The 24812-nt window shown below is 41.2% G+C and overlaps 1 protein-coding gene across 5 annotated transcripts in view; it reads left to right on the top strand.

Moving 5' to 3' along the window:
* The window catches only part of nell1.S (neural EGFL like 1 S homeolog), a 328272-nt gene that overhangs the window by 219269 nt on the left and 84191 nt on the right, over positions 1–24812 (top strand). For 3 of the 5 annotated variants that reach the window (XM_041591298.1, XM_018260317.2, NM_001349444.1), the window contains 1 exon segment: positions 8410–8532. The exons of the other annotated variants lie outside the window; for them this stretch is intronic. In XM_041591298.1, coding sequence (XP_041447232.1) covers positions 8410–8532 — 123 coding nt within the window. 5 annotated transcript variants of the gene reach the window in all.

The following is a 24812-nucleotide window of genomic DNA, read 5'->3' as shown; positions in this document are numbered from 1 at the left end:
ATCCATATCATTGTAATCTAACAAGCTGTCCAGGCTCACTTTCAAATGACTTCTTTAGAAAGTATAGTACCTCCTCCGGGTGCCTATCCCCTGAGCAAGGTGTGTGATCCATGAATAGTTGCTTACAGTAGATGTCAGTAGGGAATGTACAAAAAGGCACCTACTTTATAGGGCTCCCTTACTGTAGGTACAGATCAAGTGCAGAATATTTAAGGTACATAAGTTCCCATGAAATAATTGCAAGGAGGACTTTAAGTCCATGCGCTTGTTCTGCCCACATGTATCTGTTTTATTTGGGAGGCAATGAGGTTTTAAGAAGGGTAACAAAGATGCCTTTTGCACTTGACCCTTGCCCAGTAAATGAGCTGTCATGTGCCATACTGACTATGGCATATTAAATGGAGCCTGAACATGACCTATAAATAGGCTGCATTTCCCTGGAGGTTCACGTTTGATTTAGAGACACACGTGCGCCTCTGTGGCTCTCAGACACCACTGGTAATGCACTTGTCAAGTTATGAAAAATCTACCATATGGAACAGGCGAGTCTTCTAAATATTAGCGAGCCCATTGGCAGCCGGGTGATTAATGCATCGCAGGTTGTTTATAAATGCTCCGTGCAGCCCTGTCTGCCTCTTGCTAGCAGACTCCAATTTACCATCCGTGCAAGGGGAAAAAAGCCGCCATGCATGCCACCCCCCCGGCCCAGGGTTATTTCAATACGATCAGCTGTTGTTATAATGGCTCCTGGCGCCGCTATAAATTAGTCAGAATGGATGTCTTTGGTTTAAGACGTTGAAATGTTTATTCCTAATGTGGATACAATGATCTATCACGGGAACTCAAATACATTGTCCGTTGTCTGTTCAAAATACCTTAGTGCCCCCCAATCCAACAACAAATATTTCTGAAATTCAGACTATGGGATGCCCTTCACCGGCGCTAGGCATGACCCCTTGTTTGGGAAGCAAAATGCAGTGCAGCACGCACAAGGCTACATTCTGTAGTTGGTGCTCTTTGTGCAGCCCCTACAATCAGTTCTGACATTGGAACAGCTATAGATATAATGGGAAGCAGAGCATGGATTCTAAAGAGCTAACCCACCATTTACCTGATGTTTCCCTTATCTCAAGGGCATTCAGTTTAGTCGTTTGTCGTTAACTATGCTGTCCTGGGAGCAGTGGGTGGGTCTAGAGCACTCTGATGGAAGCTTACAACTGGATGAGCATGGAGTCTTTGACTCAAGCAGTGGGTGGGACTAGAACACTCTGATGACATCTTACAGATGGAGGGGCAGGATGTCTGTAACTCAAGCAGTGGATGGGGCTAGAACACTTTGATGGAGGATTACAGGGGGATATCATGGAGTCTGTGACTCAAGCACTGGGTGGGACTACAGCACTCTGATGGAGGATTACAGGGGGAGGTCATAGAGTCTTAGACTCAAGCAATGGGTGGGGCTAGATGGCAGCTTACAAACGGAGGAGCACAGAGTCTTTAACTCAAGCAGTTGGTAGGGCAAGACCACTGGTGGAAGCTTACAGTGGAAGGGGCAGGGAGGCTGTACCTCGAGCAGTGGGTGGAGCTAGAACACTGATGGAGGATTATAGGGGAGGTCATGGAGTCTTAAGACTCAAGCAGTAGGCGGGGTTAAAAGATTCTGATGGAGGATTACAGGGGGATGTCATGGAGTCTCAAGCAGCGGGTGGGACTAGAACACTCTGATGGCAACTTACAGTAGAAGAGGTAGAGAGTCAAGCAGTCACTCAAGCAGTCAATGGGGATTGAACACTCTTATGGAAGCTTACAAGGAGAGGAGCACAGAGTCTTTGACTCAGACAGTGTGTGGGTCTAGAACACCCTGGAGGACAGGAGGAGTTCATGGAGTTTGCAACTTCAGCTATAACATACCCCTGATACTGTAGTACGTGGGTTGGATTAACAATTTTAATACACCCACAACATCCATTGGCGTTACCATCTGTTTTTACTCTATTGGTGTGGGACTGGCAGCATGAGTCAGTTGCTTGCAGCAGAAAAAAATAGACTCAAAAAAATATGAATTATTGCACATCCGCTCTGAAACCCAAGTGAGAATTCCCCATGTTGATAAAATCCATAAATCTGTGTTTATGTTTCTGTAACTTGAAGGGCAGGGGGGGGGAAACTTGTAATGTAAACAGAATCCTCCAAACAAGTGAAAACAATCGCATCCCGGGCGTCTCGGCGCCTTGTGTTTGTCTCTGTGTGTTGTTTTTTTGAGGGGGGGGTGAGATGATAATGTTGTTGGCTTTGCGCTAATGAAAAACATGAGATAGCAATGTTTCTGCTTAAAATAACTTGTTGTCCAAATACTAATTGGTAATTCTATCCATTTCTTTTGTGTATGGAGAGAGAAAACTCTTACTGTTTCTGTAATGTTTTCCTTTTAAACCCTTGAAGGAATAGCATTTGTCACCTAATTTTTTGTTGTGGTTTAGTTCTACTTTAATTGATATTTTGTTTATTAGACAGAAGTTTGTTGGCAAATATAGCAAACATTAAATAACTGCCCAATCCCTTTATAGCACCAGTTCAGCTCCTGGCTTCTTTCTAGACTTATAGCTATATATATCTCAGTTACGTTGTCTGTCTAAACAAGCCCTTACTAATGTGACTTATATATGACTGATCAGCTCGGAAGAAAAATAGTGCAGAGAATGTCAACCAAATTAATTAGGGGAATATTCTGTATGATCCTGCATCCAAGTAAATCAATTTTTTGGGTTGTTTGCCTGTAATCATCATCTGCATATGTTTTAAGTAAAGTTTCCTGAAAATAAACATAAGTCTGAGCTCAAAATCCTCTAGATAAGTGGTCAATGTCACACTTACTTTGACTGATTGGACCTTGGCTGCACTGTCCCTCCTGTTCTGGCTGCCTTTAACTCAATGTGCCCCTCATTTATTTGACTTATACTTAATGGAGTGATAAACCTACCCCAGCTCTTGCCAGAGTTACCAAATAATATGTCAGAAAATTAACTAGTTTGCTAGCTGTGCTACAAGACTTAATTTTAATTTAATATTACCCAATATATGCCAACATTTTATCAATGGTTTAAGCATGCTGAGAGCTGTAGTCCAACAACATTAGTGATTTTATGTCTGAGATTCTAGCTACCTGTATAGCAGAACATTCTGTCCCAGTGGCTGCACAGATCCTATCTGATCCCCTTTGGAAGCAGCAGTCCTGCTCTGCTTTATGGCAGCTGAGCTTCTAGCTATCTGTATAACAGAGCATTCTGTCCCAGTGGCTGCATAGATCCTATCTGATCCCCAATGGAAGCAGCAGTCTGGTCCTGCTTTATGGCAGGATTATACAGGGTTTATTTTTGGTTCACTTTAAAAAAACTGACATTTGCAGATTTGGGGGATTTAGGCACCTGGCGATAAATCGCCTCTTCTTCGGGGAGACTTATCTCCCCGTACTGCCTCTCGCCGGATATAAACTAAATCGCCAGCGGGATGGCACTCAGAACGATTCGTTTTCCGAAGTCTGAAGTTTCCTCGGGGAGATTAGTCGTCCCGAAGACGAGGGGATTTGTCGCCGGGCGACTAATCTCCCCGAATCTGAGTGTGCGTCTCTGCCTATATTAAGGTGACATTTGATATTAGGCGTTGGATATTCCTTGTGTGCTGGACACATTCTTCTTTCTGTCCCTCTCTATATTGCTGATACTGGACATCCCTCTTTGTATTTACATTGCGCAGCAAAGATGCTGGAGCTGATGTTTTGCTCTCGCAGGAGAGTTTCCATGTTATATTTTTTCTTCCTTGTAATCTGTAGCAGAAGCCATTCCTAGTGAGTCTGGCGCAAGTCATGGTAATAGCTGACAAATTGCTCTGGACACCTAATTTCACCGGTTACATATCACGGCCTTTATTTCTCATGATAGAAAAAAAATGTTCTATTTTGTAAACAATCATTGGGTTTGTACGGTTGGCTGGTTCCTAATATTGATGATATGGGAGCCCCTTGTCATATTTTCCATTTTCTCCCGTAAAAAGCTTAAACAATCTTTTATTTCTGTTCTGAATGTTCTATCAACTTATCCATTTAACATGAGAGCCTGTGATTACATGTAATTATTAGTCTCACTGAATCCTGTTTTGCCAACTGGGAATTGTTTTTTTGGCTAAGAATCAGCGGTATTGTTCAAATGCCACTCCACTTCTAGCGGAACAAATATGTTTTTGCATATCGGTGTGTTTAGGCATTTATGCCAGCGTATGGGAGTATATATCACTGAGGGGGTTATTTATTAAAGTCCAAATGCCAAAAATTCAAAACATTTGAGGTTTTTTTTTCTATAAAATCTGAACTTTTAGTGGAAAAAATAGCTCAAATTGTTCGAGATTTATTATACCCGGAGGATGGAAAAAATCAGAATCTGAAAATCCGGAAAATCTCATACCTAGCAAGGTTGTATATAAGTCAACGGGAGAAGTCCACATCCTATTTGGAAGTTTCTATAGTCTGCATTGAATTAACTTTTCGGGCAAAAATCTGAAAAATCCGTTTTTTTTTGGGAAAAGCCTGAAAAAAGATCAAGCAATTTGGGAAAAGAATGCAAAAAAAGCTTCAATTCAACTTCAAATTGCAATTTTTTCGTGTTTGTCCCTGATCCGATTAAATCGTGCTTTTTTAATAATAAATACAGTATGGTCAAATCGTGGTTTCTAGTTTGGTCGGACCTTTTTTATTTGAATAGTCAGAACAATTCGGATTTTGATAAATAAGACCCTTGGTGTTGTGGTTTCTGGAATTTCCACTTCAGTGTTCCTGCTCCTTATCTGGTCCTCTACTCATTGGTGCTCCCCCTTACTAGGTCAAGTGATGTTCCTCTGGAGTATTATAGTGGTCCTTCTGAGACCTTCTGCTTTCCTTATGACTTGTCTTCTTCTTATACTACATCTTGAGAGCTGGAGCTCCTTTTTTCTGCTAGTAAGTGTTCCGCTCCCACCTACAGTAAGTTCCTCAGCCTGCTAGAAGATGCTTTTCTTTTGAATGAGTTCCTCAGTCTGGTAGCAGATGTTCTTCTTAAGGAGGTCCTTAAGGTGGCCATAGACACACAGATCGGATCGTACGAATCGAGGATTCGTACGATTTTCGGATCGTGTGTGGCGTGTGCCAACATCTTTTGACCCGACCGATCCCGCCGGAGCTCATGGCACATCGTAATCTGATCGTTCGGCCGAACAATCAGATTACCCCCGATATAGCCATGCCTGTTAATGGCATATCGGGGAAAGATCCGCTCGTTTGGCAATATCGCCAAACGAGCGGATCTTTGCATCTATGGCCACCTGCCTGCAAACTCTCTCTCTTTTCACTGTTTTCTAGTTGTCTTTTTTCCTGCTGCCGATTCCCATTTATTATTTCCCATTATAAGTTTTGGAGTTTTATAAAGGCCAATGTTTTGAAAACTTGAATATTAAAATTCAGCATCTTAAACCTAGTGAGTTCATGTAGAAGTCAATAGGGATTGTATAAGCAAAATTCAACAAATTTTTCATTTGAGTTTTCGAAATGAATGCGAAATATGGCATTGACTTTGGATGTGATTATTGTTTTTTCACAATCTAGGTTTTGAAATTCGAGTTTTTTTCAATAAATAAGTACACATTCAAGATTTCAAGTTTTTTTAAATTGCTCAAGAATTTGATTTTTAATAAATCTGTTTCTAAATTTTTATATTTTTATGTGACATGTTCCTGCTGTCCGTTTGAATTCCTATTTTTGTAAACAAATGACATTAAGGGAATTTCTTTTTTTTTTTTAAAAAAAAATGAAAATATTGAATGTATGCGTATTGTTTTATGGATAAAAACTTGATTGTGTGAAAAAAAATTATTTGAATGCAATGAAATCACATCTAAATTCAATGTCAAATTTCTCAAAAATATTTCTCTAATTTTTCTTAATCTTGAAAAATTTTATTGAAAAATAGCTTGAATTTTGCTGATCCAACTCCTGTTGACTTCTCTGTGAACTCACAGCTTATTTCATACTACATTTATATACTCAACTTTTCAACGTATTGGCCTTAATAAATCTCCAAAATTCATCTTTCAGGAAACTCACATTAGAATTAGCGATTTTTGCAACAAAGCATTTTGGTCAAAACTCAAATGTTGATATAAATGAATATGCTATTAATATGTTTTATACATTTTTAAAAACAAATTTGCGTTAATTCTTAAAAAAACAAGAGCTGGTTTCATCATGTTTAAGCTGAAATTCTCAAGTTTTATCTTGTGACATTTTTATACGCTGCTGAACAAACTTTGCATTTTATGGTTTCATAAAGAGAGGGAGCAAAATGCATTCGGAGTCTTACCTTTTTATTGGCCACTTTATCAGTTGGCAGTTGTGCATCATAACCTTTCCAAGGACTTTGCCAAAGAAAGAATTTCAGCTATGCAAACTTCATGTTTACTTTCTACTAAAAATTTCTTTTTATAATAATTGTGTTTTTTATTATCTGATGTTTGGGAGATGGCGGAATTATATGGGAATAATTTCCTCACTGAAAAGGAGCAATTACTAAAAAATTATGTTGGTTTTTTTTTTCTTTCTCTCAGTCTATAAAAGTTGCCTGTGAATAAAAGAACTTTGTTCATGTTTTATTGTTATTGTGGCCATTTCTGTAAATAGATATTATTCAGAAGAAATAAATTAACGCATTTTCATTTACCGCCATAGAGCTACTCTGGGGTGGAGGAGTGGGGGGTGCCATAAAACCTTTGATGAACACTAAACTGCACAAGAGTCCATATGCCATTAATGGGGGGCAGCGCTGGGTGTTTTATCTCAGACTGTCAACCCTCTAATTACTCAGAGCTGCTCGGCTAACAAGTTTACGGCACGGGATGTTTCACTTTCTCCCACAATGAGGCGAACAATTATCTGGGAGAAAGTTGTTATAACAGAAAATTCTAGGAAAACGATAGCCCATGTAATTTACCCTTCGCTCATCTCAAAGGCCTGTGAGAGAACTGATTGCCCTTTTTTTTGCAGTCATTAAAGAGAAATGATAACTAATGATAAAAAACAAAGTAATATTCTATCTATCTATCTATCTATCTATCATCTAGCAATCAACCAATCATCTGCGTATCTCTTTCTGTCATCTATCTAGCTATCAATCAATAATTCATCCCTCTATCGATCTATCTATATATAGATCGATCAATCATCTGTATATCTATCTATCTATCTATCTATCTATCTATCTATCTATCTATCTATCATCATCTATCAATTAATAATTCATCTTTCTATCTATATCTGTATTATCTCTCTCTCAATCTATCTATCTATCTATTAATCAAACAATCATCTATCTCTCTATTATATACAGTATCTATCCAGGGGTGATCCTGGTCATTTTGCTGCCTAAGGCTTCCTTTTGCCGCTCACCTCTTCAGCACCGGAGGGGGTTGGGCGGTCCGCGTCGCATTTTTGCCTCCCCTGGCAACCAGGGGGGTGCTGCCGCATGAGGCGGGTCTATCTATCTATCTATCATCTATCTCTCGCTATTTAGCTATCAATTAAAGAATCAATCATCTATCGCGTCATCTATCAACTTGTACCATGAGCTATCTTCCATAACCCTGCATTCCTTTACTTGCTAAACACCATCCAACCCCTTATTAACGCTATCTAATTCCACATCTTCACAGCTCTCACTGTAAAAAACCCCTTCTGAATATTTAGGCAGAACCTCTTTTCTTCTAATCAGAATGGGTGACTGTGTCAGCTGGAAAGACCTACTGGTAAATAAAGCATTAGAGAGATTATTATATGATCCCCTTATATATTTATACATAGTTATCATATCCCCCCTTAAACGCCTCTTCCCCAGTGTGAACATCCCCAATTTGGACAGTCTTTCCTAATAGCTAAGATTTTTCATACCTTTTACCAGCTTAGTTTTCCTTCTCTGTACCCTCTCTAATACAATAATGTCCTGTTTGAGTGATGGGGACCAAAACTGTACGGCATATTCTAGATGGGGCCTTACCAGTGCTCTATAAAGTGGAAGAATGTCCCCCCTCCTCCAGTGAATTAATGCCCCATTTAATACATCTCAAGAACTTATTTGCCCTTGATGCTGCTGACTGGCATTGCTTGCTACAGCCAAGTTTTTTATCTACAAGGACTCCAAGGTCATTTTCCATAAGGGATTTGTCTAGTGCAGTCCCATTAAGGGTATAAGTGGCTTGGATATTTTTACATCCCAGGTGCATGACTTTACATTTATCAACATTGAATCTCATTTGCCACTTAGCTGCCCAGAGTGCCAGTTTGTCAAGTTCTGGTCAACTTTGTAACCTTCAGCTCTTTCTCTTGTCCCCTTACAGAACACGATGAATGTGGTGGAGGAGAGAGCAGCTGCGATGAGAATGCCATCTGCACAAATTCAGTTCGAGGGCACAGTTGTACCTGTAAGCCGGGATATGTCGGAAATGGGACAGTCTGCCGGGGTAGGTCTGGTCCCTTCTTACTGCCCTTTGTCAGAATAAAACGGACAATAATCTTTGGTTTCTCCCACTATATGTTTGTCTGATTAAAATATCTGCTTAGTCTTGAATGGCTGCCTGTCATGACAATTTCCTGGTGATTTTTGGTCATCCACGCCCTGTTCAATGGCAGTATAGGTATTCCGCTGTACTAAGCACAATTCAGCAGGAACAGCCCCCTAAATTTTTCATAGGCTGTACAGAGAGAGATCCCATAAAACTATGGCAGCATAGGTATTCCCTGTACTAAGCACAATTCAGCAGTAACAGCCCCCTTAGTTGAGATCTACTGTATGATGTGGTCGGTTCTATGATACATTGCTTAAAAGTGCAACTGGCTATTTTGAAGGATGTATTGTTAAAGAATAGTGAAACACTTCACTAAAAGCCAATGCTGAGCAGAGAAAACACCATTCACAAAGCCAGCACTCAGTCCTCTAATCATTAGAGAGAAGAGCTCTTGTGAAGACTTTAGAAACCTGATTTTCATTCCACTTCACCTCTAGTTTCTATGAGTGATTTATTTTCACCTCGTATTTTTGTATGGAAAGCCGGGGGCGGATGACAGGCTTCAGGACCGGACATTTCCAGCTTGCACAATTAATGTCTCTGAGAAAGAATGTAAGCTTAATTCATTATGGGTGGGTCAATAAGAGACAATGTGCAAAAAAGCAGACACAAAGATAAGCACCTTGATATTTACTGAGCAATGGAGTGCCCCCAGCTTTACTGACAGGAATGCATACAGTCAGGGCCGCCATTAGAAATCACGGGGCCCCATACAACAATATTTTTGGGGCCCCGCCCAGCCTGGTGACCAAGCCCCGCCGAGACCCCGTCCACTCCACATCACAGTTATCCCCCACACACACAAGCTATGAAAAGCTATTGATGGTCAGGGCCCCCTTATAAGTTTAAAAAAAAAACATTGGCGCAAGGGCCCCCCATAAAGGTTTTTTTTAAAAAAGCACTGGTGCCAGGGCTCCCCTTACAAGTGAAAAAAATTGGGGCCCCAAAAAATATTTTTAAAAAAACATTGGCGCCAGGGCCCCCCTTACAAGGGAAAAAAAATTGGGCCCCCCGACATTTTTTTTTTTAAAAAAACATTGGCACCAGGGCCCCCTTACAAGTAAAAAAAAATTGGGGCCCCAAAAAATATTTTTAAAAAAATATTGGCAACAGGGCCCCTATTTTATATGTATAAAGACAGCAGCCTCAAGTCTTAATATGGTCACAGAACCCCTCAGTAACTTCTTATCATTTACAGTAGGAGGTACATCATCGCTTATAATACATGAGTGATACCGAATCCACTATTTTGGATTTGGCCGAACCCCCCGAATCCTTCGTGAAAGATTAGACCGAATCCGAATCCTAATGTGCATATGCAAATTAGGGGTGGGAAGGGGAAAACATTTTTTCACGCGATTTCCCTCCCTGTCCCTAATTTGCATATGCAAATTTGGATTTGGTTCGGCCAGCAGAAGGATTTGACCGAATCCTGCTGAAAAAGGCAGAATCCCGAAACGAATCCTGGATTCGGTGCATCCCTATAACTCAGCCTGCAGCCATCTGCTTTAATATGGTCACAGAACCCCTCAGTGACTTCTAATATCCTTATCATTTACAGTAGGGGGTACATTATCTCTTATAATACATGAGTGATACTCAGAGTCCCCTGTATAACTCAGCCTGCAGCCTTGTGCCTTTATATGGTCACAGAACCCCTCAGTGACTTCTAATATCCTTATCATTTACAGTAGGGGGTACATTATCTCTTATAATACATGAGTGATACTCAGAGTCCCCTGTATAACTCAGCCTGCAGCCTTGTGCCTTTATATGGTCACAGAACCCTCAGTGACTTCTAATATCCTTATCATTTACAGTAGGGGGTATATGATCCCTTATAATACATGAGTGCTACTCAGAGTTCCCTGTATAACTCAGCCTGCAGCCATCTGCCTTAATATGGTCACAGAACCCCTCAGTGACTTCTAATATCCTTATCATTTACAGTAGGGGGTACATTATCTCTTATAATACATGAGTGATACTCAGAGTCCCCTGTATAACTCAGCCTGCAGCCTTGTGCCTTTATATAGTCACAGAACCCCTCAGTGACTTCTAATATCCTTATCATTTACTGTAGGGGGTATATGATCCCTTATAATACATGAGTGATACTCAGAGTTCCCTATATAACTCATCCTGCAGCCTTGTGCCTTTATATGGTCACAGAACCCATCCAAATTCAGTTTTAACCCCAGGGCAATATCCCTCACCTGCCCCAACATGATACTTTTGTAGAGTTTGTTTATGATTAGGTTCAACAGAACACACAGAAGTTCAGTACCCAATGTTCTGACCTGTGTCTCCTCTGACATTGTATTGCCACTGGGTCAAAGCACACGATGCATAAAATGTTTGTTGGGTAAACTCTGCTCTAGATACAGGGGCAAATCTGGTGAAATAAAATAGATCTTCAAGCAAAACAGACAGTTCCCTTTTTAAATTCAGCATCTCCCACCTATAGGTATACATACAAATACACAGTAAAACTCCTAGTAACATACCATCATCTTACTTAGTTGGTAGAACTCCCAGAAAGCAGATGGCTGATTTTCAGTGCAATCATTTCTAGAGGCCATACTGAGATCACAGCAGAAATCTTTGACACAGTTGGGCAGGAACAGAAGCAGAACATTAAGACCTGTTTTGTTTTCCTTCCATCACCCACGTCAGCCATTCCTTTAGATTTAGATAGAAAAAGGGTAACACGGGGGGGGGGGCGGGGGGTGCCTTTAGTGATTTTGTGTACCAAATAAACAGGAAACTTACAAAAACATTTAAGGGGATGTAGTAAAAATCTACCCCAGTGCCTCTCTCTCTCTGTATCTCACACCCAGAGTGATATATACTGTGTATACAGCTGATTCAGAATAGGTAGCATCTCTGAGACAAAATTGAGCAACTTTCCTTTCCCATTGTGTTTTCCACCAAATCTGCCCCATACAGTGTTGTGTATAGTTCATCAGGTCGTAAGGGTAATCAGGGCCACTGGTTATTTTTTAAAACATTCACAGCTTTGCATGGACTTGACTGTCTCTATAGCACTGGTTGGAGTTCAAGGTGCTGACATGTTATCCCACTATTTGCTGTCCTTGGTAATAAAATACCATTCCGCATACTGACTGCTGTCTACGGTACTGAAATTGTATTCAGGACACTGGCTGATCTCTCTGGTACAAAAATTCTATTGACAATACTCTACATGGTACAGCAAAATCATTTAGGATACTGGCTGCTCTCCGTGGTACTCAAATGCATTCAGGATACTGACTGCGCTCCATGTTACTGAAATGCTATTCGAGATACTGGCTGCTCTCCATGGTATTGAAATGCATTTGAAATACTGGCTTCTCTCCGTGGTACTGGAATGCTATTCAGGATACTAGCTGTTCCCTGTGGTACTGAAATGCAATTCGGGATAGTGGCTCCTGTCTCCAGGATACTGACTGCTCTCCTTGCTACTGAAACATAATTCTAGTGGATGCTCTCCATTTTATCGAAATGCTATTCTAGATACTTTCTGCTCTCTATGGTACTTTAGGATGTCATTCAGGATACTGGCTGCTCCTTGTAGTACTGAAATGTCATTCTGGATACTGGCTGCTCTCCATGGTACTGAAATGTTTTAAGGATAAATGCATCTGTCCTTGGTGTTAAAATGCCATTCCAGGAAACTAACTGCTTTCCTTGCTACTGAAATGCCATTCTAAGTAGTGACTGCTCTCCTTGGTACTGAATGCCATTGTAATAGTGGTACTGAATGCCGTTCTAGATAGTGGCTGCTTTCCCAGATACTGAAATTACATTCAGGATACTGACTACATTTTTTGGTATTGAAATTTTATTTCAAGGCATTGGCAGCTTTCCTTGGTACTAAAACTCCATTTAGGGTACTGGTAATTTGAACTGTAACTAAAAGGTGCTGGGGTATATTATGGAACTGCTCTTGAAATATTAATTTATTTGCAGGGAGATGCCCATGTCTACAGTATTGGTTGCTGTCTCTGGTTTTTAAATTTTATCTTAAGTTCCTTCTGTCTTGGTAATGAAATGCTATTCAGTAGACAGGCTGCTCACCCTGGTACCTAAAAGTACCAAGCATAGTGATGGGGGTACCTGGTGCCCACCCATCCCAGTCAGCCAATCCGGCCCTGATTTTTTGTGGAATATATACTGCTCTCCTGAAATGCCATTCAAGATGCTCTCTGTTGTCCTCGGTGCTGATGTGCTTCTCAGTGTACTGGCTGCTCTCCATGGTACTGAAATCCCCTTCAGGATACTCACTGCTTTGCTTGGTACTGAAGTATAATCTCAATGCACTGACTTCTGTCTTGGTACTGAAAATACATTTGGGTACTACTTAATTTACCAGTAACTAAAAGGCATTGTACACAGTATTGAGTAAAGGAGGTTGTGTGTAGCTGGTAATGTCTTTTAATGGATTGATGCCATTTAACTAACATGAAAAAGCTTTACAAAGCTTTTAGGCTTCTTATTTGAGTCTGAGATGTAATATTTCTTATATTCCTAGTAGACGTGAGATCTTGGGGATAGGGAATACATGGTTTGGAACAAAGGCATGCACTTGAAATAGTTTTGTTGTAGCAATAATCTCTATTGGGGGATACATTATTGAACTCCCTGAACATTCTCTGTATATTTGTATTTATACATATGGGTAGGAGCTGCCATATTGTTTCGCTTATCACAGTACTGCATATAAACCATTACTATTAAATGAGTTATATTTGTTCATTGGTCCCTGTAGGACAGACAGTTATGAAGCTTTATGTTCATTATGTAAAAGTGTAGACTATTCTTTCACAGCAGAGGAGACATTGTGGTTGCAGTGGGTAAATGTACAGGGGAAGGAGAGACGAGGTTCAGTTATTAATCTAATGGAACGTCATGGCTCTTTGGAAGAGCGATGCTCAGATGCACAGTATTCTGGACGCAGCCGCAGGGTGCTCATATTTGGCAGAAAACTCATTCTGGTGCTTACAATTTAGATCTAACAAACTAATGATATTTTTCATTCCTACCCAGTTTCTCGTCAGGAACAAGGCCTCGGGGGGGGGGGGGATATATTTAAAAAAAATAAATTTGAGAATGCACATTTATATTTTTTTAGCTTAACGTAATAATACGGCTCGCTCAGCAGCATCATATCAGGATTGTGAAATGCTATTAAGATACGGAGCGTAAGATGCCCAGTTCTATGAAAGGAACTGTTTGGAGCAAAGTGGGGGGATGAACTAAATGAGTTTGATCAGAGGGGAAATTAGAGAAAGGGTGACCCCTGAAATTGCTGGGAAGATGTACCCTTCATCTGCGGGGGAACGGAGGTTGGTATGGTTTCTGTTCTTCATTGATTCCTCTAATTAATATCTAAAAACAATGGGATCCCCCTTTCAATTCCATCCTTGGTAGGGCTCTGCTAACAATGAGCATTTTACTTCCTCTGGGTAAGGATTTCTTGCCCTAGACAGGCATTGTTGGAGTCTCGGCCATAAAGTACAACTATACTGCTGTTTATTGACAGAAAGGAAGTGGATAGTCAACTGACAGGAAGTAAGCTTCTGCATGCAAAGAGAAAAAAATTAACTGGGATTTATTTGGAACAAAACTGCCACTTTTGAGGTTCTTTATGGGATGACTGGATATTTCCAAGCACCCTCATAACGGTTTGACTTTGATAATAATGAGAAAATAAATTTTCCCAATAAATTGAACATCCCCCCTCCCCCGCAATCACAAAATGACAAGGCGCAGTTCTCTGAACTGGGTTACCGGCTCCTGTCCGTTCTCTCAAGTCCTGCAGGTGAAATGTATGGATTTTCCTTTCCCATTTACAGTAAATGCATATTGAGCTTCACTTCGACGGCTCGTCCCAAACCTCCAGTCCTAATCAGCCTTGTTGTTAGAGAGATGGGTTTTATTCTCTATATTGGATCTGCCGTCCCAAGAGTCTATTAAATGTAATGTTCTTCCATTCGTCCATCGATCCACAGCGCACAGATGATTCTTATTATATGGCAACACTGGTTTTAAGGTAGGGTAGTTAGAATATTAGCCTTGGGCCCTAGCATTAAAGGGCCTCTTTGGGTGCATAAATGAAAATTGTGTGCCCAGAACATTTCTTCTCTGTATATTTGTATTTATACATATGGGTAGGAGGTGCCATATACTGACTCCCTTAGACAGTGCTGTATAAGGTATAGCATACTGTGTGCCCAGAACATTCCTTCTCTGTATATTTTTATTTATACATATGGGAGGAGGTGCCATGTTGATTCCCTTAGAGTCTAAGGGAATCAATATGGCACCTCCACCCATATGTATAAATACAAATATACAGAGAAGGAATGTTCTGGGCACACAATAAGCTATACCCTCATACTGTACTGTCTAAGGCTTAGACAGTACAGTATGAGGGTATAGCTTTTTGTGTGCCCAGAACATTCCTTCTCTGTATATTTGTATTTATACATATGGGTGGAGGTGCCATATTGATTCCCTTAGACAGTACAGTATGAGGGTATAGCTTATTGTGTGCCCAGAACATTCCTTCTCTGTATATTTGTATATTTGTATATTCCTTCTCTGTTTATTTGTATATTTATCCACAGGCAGCTGAGGATGGTAGGCTATATATACTTATATATGTTAATGAAACTTGGGGTAGGATAAATAGGAGGTGAGAATTAAAGAGATTAAAACATTGACAAACCTTTAACATGAGAGTGCTGCAGCAGAAGCCCGGGGGGGGGGGGGGTAAGACAACAGGAAAGCAATATGTGTAGGTTTTTCCTACTGGCCAATCAATTCCCTAGTGCCGCTATTAGCTCCAGTGTGTTGACCAGGGGACGATCTATAATCCATCCGCTCTTTTAACTTCTTGTTTGTGATTCAGGCTTTGTGTCTCTTAATGTAATTAGCAGAGTTTTAAATGAGATTGGGAAATGCACTTACTTGGATTGGCTGGCGCAACAAAGAGACTGTGCGGTAAACTCAGTTAATGTGCGACACAGGCTGGCCAATCGATTGCAGCCCCCCGGCAGGAACAACAGGGGCCACAGCAGTATCACCAAACTATTTTTCACTGTGATGAAGGGGGATGTTTCTCTGTTGGTGCATTCGCATCTCCGATTAGCAAGGGATCTTATGATTGACTTTTATATGCAATTACCCAATGAGCAAAGCTCATTCTGCTAATAATATAAAATTCTAATTAAGATAAATTAAAATGCAGCTGCCGTGTATGCACCTCGTTTAATTATATATATATATATATATATATATATATATATATATATATAATTCAACAAAGAAGGTCCGCACTCTCAGGTCTTAAAAATCAAAAATGGTTTATTATAAAAGACTAACGTTTCGGCCTCTCCGAGGCCTTTCTCAAAGTACAGATCGGTATACAATGAAAGCTTTAAATACCCTAGCTGGCGGGAAAGGTTAATTAGCTGACATCATTCTCATCATCATCATCATCATCACTAAGCGTCAAGTACTAGAGTTGTGAAAATACACATATAAAACACATTCAAATTCAAAACACTTGTATATTAAAAACCCCAATTCTACTGAATAAGGAAATAAAAACCATACTAAGTAACAATATTGTTTGTAACTTCTTGTTATGCTACGCACAGTCAACCTGGCTGTATTGTTAATGTTACAAAGTATAAAATCTGAGTGTAGGTGAAAGGTCTGTTATTCAAGATCCCCCAATTGCAATAAAATATAGATACATAGAATCTAAAACATGAAGTCTAGAACATGAATGAAATCCCTCAAGCAGGTCAGGTGTTCGTACTATAACTTAATTAATGTAGCACAAGCCCTCTCACTTCAGTATGTCATTGTATTTTTAAAATTAACCCATTGTTAATATATAGTGTAGGTGCCTATAAGATAACCATTTTCCCATCGTTAAAAGTATGTAGTGCATCTATAATGTGACTACCAGTATCTGTTATATAACCCCTTGTGTTGGGGATATTAACCCTTAGTGTGGCCACTACCCCTGTTTCCAAACTGTCCCATAGATTTTATGAACGGCCATATATACTAAATATGTGCATACAAATTTAAAATATAGCGTTACGCAGACTAGATGTGTGTCTAGTTAGATATTCAATAGTTATAAACGTGTAAAGAATAAAGCTAATGCATCCAAAATACATCAAAAATACATAAAAATAATATCCAAAAGATAAAAAATCCAATAAAAATGAAAAAATGAAAAAAAGACACCATACTGTGTGAAAAAATCACCAAAATTTGTGGGACATATTATTCAGTCCAAAAGTTCATATAATCAAACAACCATCTGTTAGAAATAAGTATTTTCATCTGGGTTATTGTAGTTAATGGCTTGCACTTGTGGGCGTCGAGACTGTAGTTGTTGCGAGGGTGGATATTAACACATCGATTCATTACATGTTAGCAGATCAAACAATACACACTCATCGACTCCCGTCACACGGAGTAAAGAGTGGACCTCCCGCAGTGTAAGGGCAGCACCGCCCCATCCAACCCGCACCACGGAATTCGACCGCCGCATCTCGACCGGGGAGCAGATGTCAACTGCGGCCCTCCCGCACAGGACAACCGGGACCCGGTATATATAACACACTCCAGGACACCAATAATCGCCGACTCCAGGTATTAGAATACTCACGCGCCATAGTATGGACGCAGCGCTGTAGCGGGACATGTCAGTCTGTATCTTGTGGTGCAGTTTTCATGGCTTCTGACGCCATGTGTACGGTAAATCTAATTGTAACACCATCTTTGTAGTGGGTCATGCGGAACTGTGTCCATGGGTCAATTGGAGTCCTCGTGTCTGCGGTTCCAGATATTCCTGCTGTGTGTATCTGCTGCGGTTACCTCTTGTAATCTTTAAATGCAGAGGGAGTCTTGTAGGGGGGTTTTATACATCATAGCGTCCAGAAAGTCGGCCATTGTCGGCTCCGACTATTTCCCCGCATACAGACCATTATCGACCTCAAAGAGAAGGGGTAAAAACGTCAGTCCCAAACATGGCCTTGCAACGCCAATCATGGTAGCAGCTTTCATATATAAAAGGTCAAAAAATAAAATAAAAATAAACACGGGTGCCAGGCTTAGTAAATATCAAATATCGATCCATGGAGAAGTCAGCACTCACGTAACAAGGTATAAGCGTGCCTGGGTGCAGTGTCCAAAATATTTAGAATTACAATTCAACAAAGAAGGTCCGCACTCTCAGGTCTTAAAAATCAAAAATGGTTTATTATAAAAGACTAACGTTTCGGCCTATATATATATATATATAGTGTTATCCAAATTGTCAGATAATGTTTCATATCTAGAATGTTGTTTCCTATGTGAATTTACTTCTTAAAGGGGAAGTATACCTTAATTTTCTACACATATATAGAGTCTGAAGAGCAGCACACTCATCCCTAGAAAAAGGCAGAAAAGCCCAGGCGCTGCCGCAAAAAGTAATATCAACATAAAGAACACGGAGAACTCATGGGACTTAGTTTATATGCAAAGCTTTAATGGTGTAAGTCAATGTTTCGGTCCTGCATAGAGGACCTTTCTTGACCTTAGGGGAAACAGCCCCTAAGTTTGCTCATAGTCTGTACAGAGAGATCCCATAAAACTATGGCAGCATAGGTATTCCTCTGTACTAAGCACAATTCAGCAGGAACAGCCCCCTAAATTTGCTCATAGTCTGTACAGAGAGATCCCATAAAACTATGGCAGCATAGGTATTCCCCTGTACTAAGCACAATTCAGCAGGAACAGCCCCTAAATTTGTTCATAGTCTGTACAGAGAGATCCCATAAAACTATGGCAGCAAAGGTATTCCCCTGTACTAAGCACAATTCATTATTATACTCTGAGGTTCAGGAGTGAGTGCCACAATTAACCTCCTTTCAACCAACAACAAGTTTTGTAAACTTGATTCATGTGTTTAATTATATTATTTTACCCTGTGTGTAATTAGCTGATGCAAGTCATTTCCAGCTTCCTGGTTATTTGGTTTATTCTGAGATTCTTATCTAAAAGCAAATGTGAACAGTAAATCCGATTTTACAACCACGAAAATGTGATTAGTAAACCTCAGAGGTTTTGTGGTTTATTTACATTCAGCCCTGTAAAATCTATTTGGCAAGCTTCGCTGGGGTCTCTATCTTGAATAGTCAACAGGTCACTTAGGGACCAACTCACACTATACAGTCATACTACATGGCATTATAGAAATGAGTGCAGTCTGCATCAGAATTGATTCATAATCAGCCTTGTAGTATCAGCTTCTATGACAGATGTGACTTCACTTTCTGCTAATGGTTTGATGATTCCCCACGCTTCCTAAGCTTAGCTTCACAACAGAAGCTCACTGAGCATGTGCGGTGCCACTGACACACAAAGATGCCTAATAAGATCCAAGATGGGCTACTGCTGTGGACAGATGTATCATGATTGGTATAGGGCTGCAGAACCTCTTGGCTTTTACAGTAAGTTCTGCATATTAAAGCTTAAGGCTTTAGTTCTCCTTTAAATCCTCTTTCCTGCCACTCTTTATTTCCCCTTTACAGTTATCACGTCGATCTTTTAAATAACTGAGAAAAAAATAAAAGCCAAGAAGAGGAAAAACACAGCAACAAGTTTAAAGAAATGAAACGGAAAGCATCTACAGTAAATATGTTGCCAACAAATTCTGCCACCTGCATCTGACACACGAGGATCCAACGTTTCCAAGTTGCAGTTTGTTGCCTTTTAATTCAATAAGAGATTCCCCATTAATATGTTGCTGAGCGTTACTGTTAATTGCCCTGTCTTTCATTCTTGATGGGGCCATTCAGATCCAAACGGTTGGATGAGTTAATGTGAACAACAGAGTTTCATAAGATGTACAGTATTTCAGGAAACATCTGAAACTCCCATCTCGCTTAGACTTTTGTCAGACGATCTTTCAGAACCAAGAGACCCGCAAAGCTAAATGAGCTGTCTCCGAGGGGAAATAATGGCGGCATGTCAGATGTTCGCCTTGCTTAGTTTTACCCTAAGATATTTCGCTTCGGGGAGATTTTACGCGGCGGCAGTGAGACGGGTGAGAATGTCTGTCGGATTCGGAATGTCAAGCAGTTTTGGAAAGTCACAAGGTGCTCAGTGCGGTTTTACAGCCGCCATGAAAGATCTGGAACGATAAAAATACTTTAATATTCAAAATATATGGAGGAGTTTTATCGGAGCGGAGTCGCTATAGTCTTTCACTCTGTGATGATTCATAAAATAGATTTAAATTGATAATATCTGTGTTTATTCCCAAAAAGTTCTCATTTTCTAATGCAATGGAGAAGGGCAAAAGTTCATTCACAATGGTGCATTGCACAGGCAAAAATATCTGAATTCCGGATCAATAAGGCCCTTTCCTGTTCCAGCCTAATAATGCCCCATACAGAGAGCCCAGTCCACACTGATTGGGTTTGCTGAAATGGGAAGAACCTGACTGCACAGAGACCAAAACCCAACTGAATGAATTGGAACCCTGACTGTGAGCCTGATCCCCACCATCAGTGCCCAACCTCACTAATGCTCTTGTGGCTGAATGGAAGCAACTCCCAGCAACAACTCCCAGTAACAATGTTTCAACATCTAGTGGGAACCTTCCCAGAAGCACAGAGGCAGTTATAGCACCAAAAGGAGGGGCACCCCAACTGAACCCCTGTGGGATGAATTGGAACCCCAAATGTAAGTCTGATCCCCAACATCAGTGCCCAACCTCACTAATGCTCTTGTGCGTGAATAGAAGCAACTCCCAGCAACAATGTTCCAACATCTAGTGGGGACCTTCCCAGAAGCACCAGAGCAGTTAAAGCAGCAAAGGGAGGGGCAACTTCATATTAACCCCCTTGGTTTGGGAACTCGATCAGGGGTCTGGATACATTTGGTTCACCCACTGCTTGAGTTACAGGCACCCTGTCCCTCCTACAAAGAATATAAGAGCTTCCTTTAGGGGTGCAGAGACCCCTAAATACCACATGACCTCTGTTCTTCACCCCAATGTTTCTCAGCATATTTCTTATTACTCATTACCAAAATGCTGAAAGAATTTTCCAGAAGTTTTCCCTCCCCTAGTCCTGACAGTTCCCAATTATTAATTTTTTATCATCAAGTCTGCTGTCAAGTCCCTAAATCACATGTGCCCATGCATATATTCTAACTAATCATCCCCCCCCCATTTTTCATCTCCCGTCCCTGAAGTCTTCGCCAACAAGATGGGTTTTTTAAATATAAAAAAACAGGAGAATGGTGATACTAATTGAAATTCCACATTCTGTAATTGATTTTTCAAATCAACAAAGACAACGGCGAAACATCTGATTAATTGATCATCAAACGCCACAAATAATCCTAGATATTCTGCGAATGTATAAATCTCCTCAAGAGCCGTTGTCTCTATCACAGGGAAAGATGTTTAACTTAGAGAACATGAAGCTTTGAGTGGATCTTCTCGTTTGTCTTTAATGTTGCAAAAATGACATGAATTATGCTGTAAAAATTGAGTAGTTTGTGTTCCCTATGTATTAACCATTCCACTGACATCTTCCAAATTGTTTGTGTATATATACATTAATATATATATATATTTTTTTATATATTTCTAATTTATTTACTGCTAATGGCTTCATATAGTGGGCAGGGTCGGACTGGGGGGCCCGGGGCCCACCGGGACTGGTGTCCAGGGCTGCTTCCAATGGGGATCAGATAGGAATTTTTTTTTATTTTGTAAAAACTTATCAATTTACAATAATCATCAGCTCAGCTAAATCAAAACTGATTTTAAACTATTTGCCACCAAATAAGCAAAATATAGTCCATGAATCTTTGGCTTGGCTCAGCAGTATCTCCCACCACCAAACCCTCTTGGAGTCCTTCCTCTGTCCATAATTCCCAAAACAAACTTGGCAAAGTCTTTCCCTTTGTCCATGAAAAAGGTTTTCCTCCCTCCCCAACCACCACCTTCACCACCACAAACCCGGCCACAAAGTCCAAAGTCTGTCTTTCTATTAGTGGGCCATCACACCACCCTTCCCACATACACCCCCCCAACTCAGGACATATATATTGCTGAGCCAAAGAGCTTGCAGAACTTTTCCACTGAAAAACATGAGCTGGTGTTATCACATTGTCTGTTTGAAAGAGAAACATGTCAGACATCACAGGCATTAGTATCATAAATACATCAGTATACGTCACAGTTTCACACCTCTCCATTTGGATGCATTCAGACAGCTTTGTTTAACCTCTCTTTCCCTCAGGAAACCCAAATCAGCCACCACAGACTTCACTATTTGGTCTATAACAACATTCTCATGGCTAATGGACCTTCTGCAGCGGAACTGCCATAGGTGGTACCTCATCACCGATATTATTAGATACACTGTCCCTCTATCCAGGGGAGGTGGGACAGACAGAACACAATAGGCCGTATCAGCATAGGACAGGTGTTTGATGTGGGGCACGTTGAGAGCCTCTGCCAGCCGATGTTTTAAAACTTTTGTCACAGGACAATCCACAAGAAAATGTTCTAGGGTCTCATTAGTGGAACAGCCCCATGGGCACTCCCTCTCTGTGATGTTCAAAAAGCTCACATTGCCTCGGACAAAAGTCTTCCCTGAAGAGCCAGCCAGTTCAGATCAAAATACTTTGGGGGCACCCTTCTGTCATTGAGCCACCGCAGGCTCTGAGAAAGGACATCCCCCACACAGTCCTTCAAGGCCATGGGGACAACAAAGTAGCTCAATAGGATCCTCTGATAAATTTGTCTCCTTGTAACAGAACTCAGTTCCCCAATTCTAATGTCCCACTTTCTCAAAAGTTTTAGCCCGAGTCGAATATGCAGTGGGAGACAATTCCCGCGCACTCGGACCTGCTTCACACTATCGCCAAGCAGCCATCTCCTACCAGAGGCAATGCCCAATTCTTGATGCAACATTCCCACAGGGAATCAGTTCTTTGGCCCAGGCTCCCAAAGTTAAACTTCAAGAAAATGGATCCAAAGAAAGCCACTGGACATAACATGCCCAATCCTCCGTCTTTCCTCTGCAGGTAAGTAATACCCCTTTTTACAGGATTCAGCCTGTTCCCCCAGATTAACTGGAAGAACAGGCTTTGGATCCGAGCATAGAGAGCTTCTGGCAGCGGATACACGTAGGAAACAAACAAAAAGATAGGGACCAGGTAAGTCTTCACGAGCTTCACCCTTTCTCTGTAGGACAGCTTCCATCCCTTCCATCGCTGTACCTTTGCATTTCCGGCATCCAACTTTTCTTCCCAGTTTTGCCTACCATCATCTCCCTTCCCAAATTTGATTCCAAATTCTAATCTGAGTTTGGGCTGTTGAAAATTCCTGGAGTGGAAAAGCCGGCTCCTCGTCTAATGACCAAAAAGCTTGAGACTTATCCATGTTGACCAGAGACCGGAGGCCTCTGAGTAACTTCTGATTTTCTCGGACAGCACTCTCGCATCTTCCGGACAAGAGACTGCTACCGTGACATCATCCGCATAGGCTACCGACCTGAGGGGCTGGCTACGGGGAACAGAGAGACCTTAATTCCACTCACCTGCAAACGCCTTAGAAAAGGATCGATCGCAAAAACATACAGCAGAGGGCTTAAGGGACACCCCTGTCTTACCCGGCCCCAACCTCAAAGTTTTCACCGCGCCACCCATTGATAAGTGGAAAGCTTACTGCCCCTTTGTACAAAGCTGAGAGCCATCTAATGAATGTTCCCGGGATGCCATACTTTGCCAAAACGGCCCACAGATACTCATGATCCACTCGATCAAAGGCCTTAGCCTGGTCCAGAGTTAGAAAGTAACACCCAGTATTTTGGACTTTGCATTGCTCCAAGGCTTCCCTAATAGTAAAGATCGCCCCAAAGATGCTCCGCCCTTTCACCGTGCAGAACTGGACAGGAGATAATAAAGTGCCTGAAAATGAACTCAATCTAGTAAAAAGTATCCGTGCGAGAAGCTTCCTATCAGTGTTGAGAAGGGCAATTGGCCTCCAATTCTCAACATGCTTTGGATCCTTACCTTTTGACAGCAGGATCAAGGAAGATTCTCTCATAGAGGGGGGTAAGATACCCCTTCCAGGCAGTCTCTAAAAACCTCTACGAGAACCGGAGCCAGCTGATCTTTAAACTTCTTATAAAATTCGGCTGTAAGGCCGTCTGGTCCTGGAGCCTTCTTTTTGGCGAGGCAGTCGATGGCAGCTTTGACTTCATCCTCCGTGATCTCAGCTGTCAAAGGCTCAAAGTCCAAATTAGTTACATCAGGCCCTGGGGTTGCCTCCAGGAAGGATGAAGTCCTCCCCTTATCCAAAGCCTTAGCCCGGAACAGAGAACGTAGAAGTCTTTCACAATCCCAAGGATGCCCTCCCTTGATGTTTGTAACTCACCCTTGGGATTGATCAGACTGGTGACAAGTTTTCGCCCAACATTCTCTTTGCAGTTTAAAAAGGGGTCCGGTGAGTGAAAACTCCATAATCCCTTTCCTGCACAAGAGATTTGTACCGGCTGTACTGACATTCTCTGATCTGGGCCTTCAGCTGGGCAATTTTTGACCCCTCCACCCCATCCGAAATAGAGGACTCCAACTTCTTTAAAAGAGTCAGGTACTTCTTATACTATTTCCCTCCCTACGTACAGATAGCTTACGGAAGAAGGTCCGGAATGAGAATTTGGCATCCTCCCACCATGATGACACAGAGTTGTAAAATCGACTCTATCGAGCTGGTGGCAAAGAAGAGCCTCAAAAGACTGTTGAACTGACTCACCCTCCAGGGAATCCACACTCAGCCGCCACAGACCCTTACCCTTCACTGGAATAGATGAGGATCCCACTGTGAAAGAGAGTGTCAAGTGATCAGAGTACTCGACCCCAACTTCCTTCACATTAGTGAACTCCTCACCATCCCTGACAAAAGCCATATCTAGACGGCTGCTTCTTTCTGCACATCTATAGGTATGTGACGCCTTCCGGCCACCCCAGGTTGCAACATCAACCAGACCAGCCTGCTGAATAAGCATGTTTAAATAATAACTTTCTGATTTTCTCATTTTACCAGAACGATCTCCTGGTCCAAGGACCTGGTT

Source organism: Xenopus laevis, chromosome 4S, assembly GCF_017654675.1.
Source record: "Xenopus laevis strain J_2021 chromosome 4S, Xenopus_laevis_v10.1, whole genome shotgun sequence".
NCBI classification, from domain to species: domain Eukaryota; kingdom Metazoa; phylum Chordata; class Amphibia; order Anura; family Pipidae; genus Xenopus; species Xenopus laevis.
The sequence above is the reverse complement of the archived record's forward strand: the minus strand, read 5'-3'. Positions and strand labels throughout refer to the sequence as shown.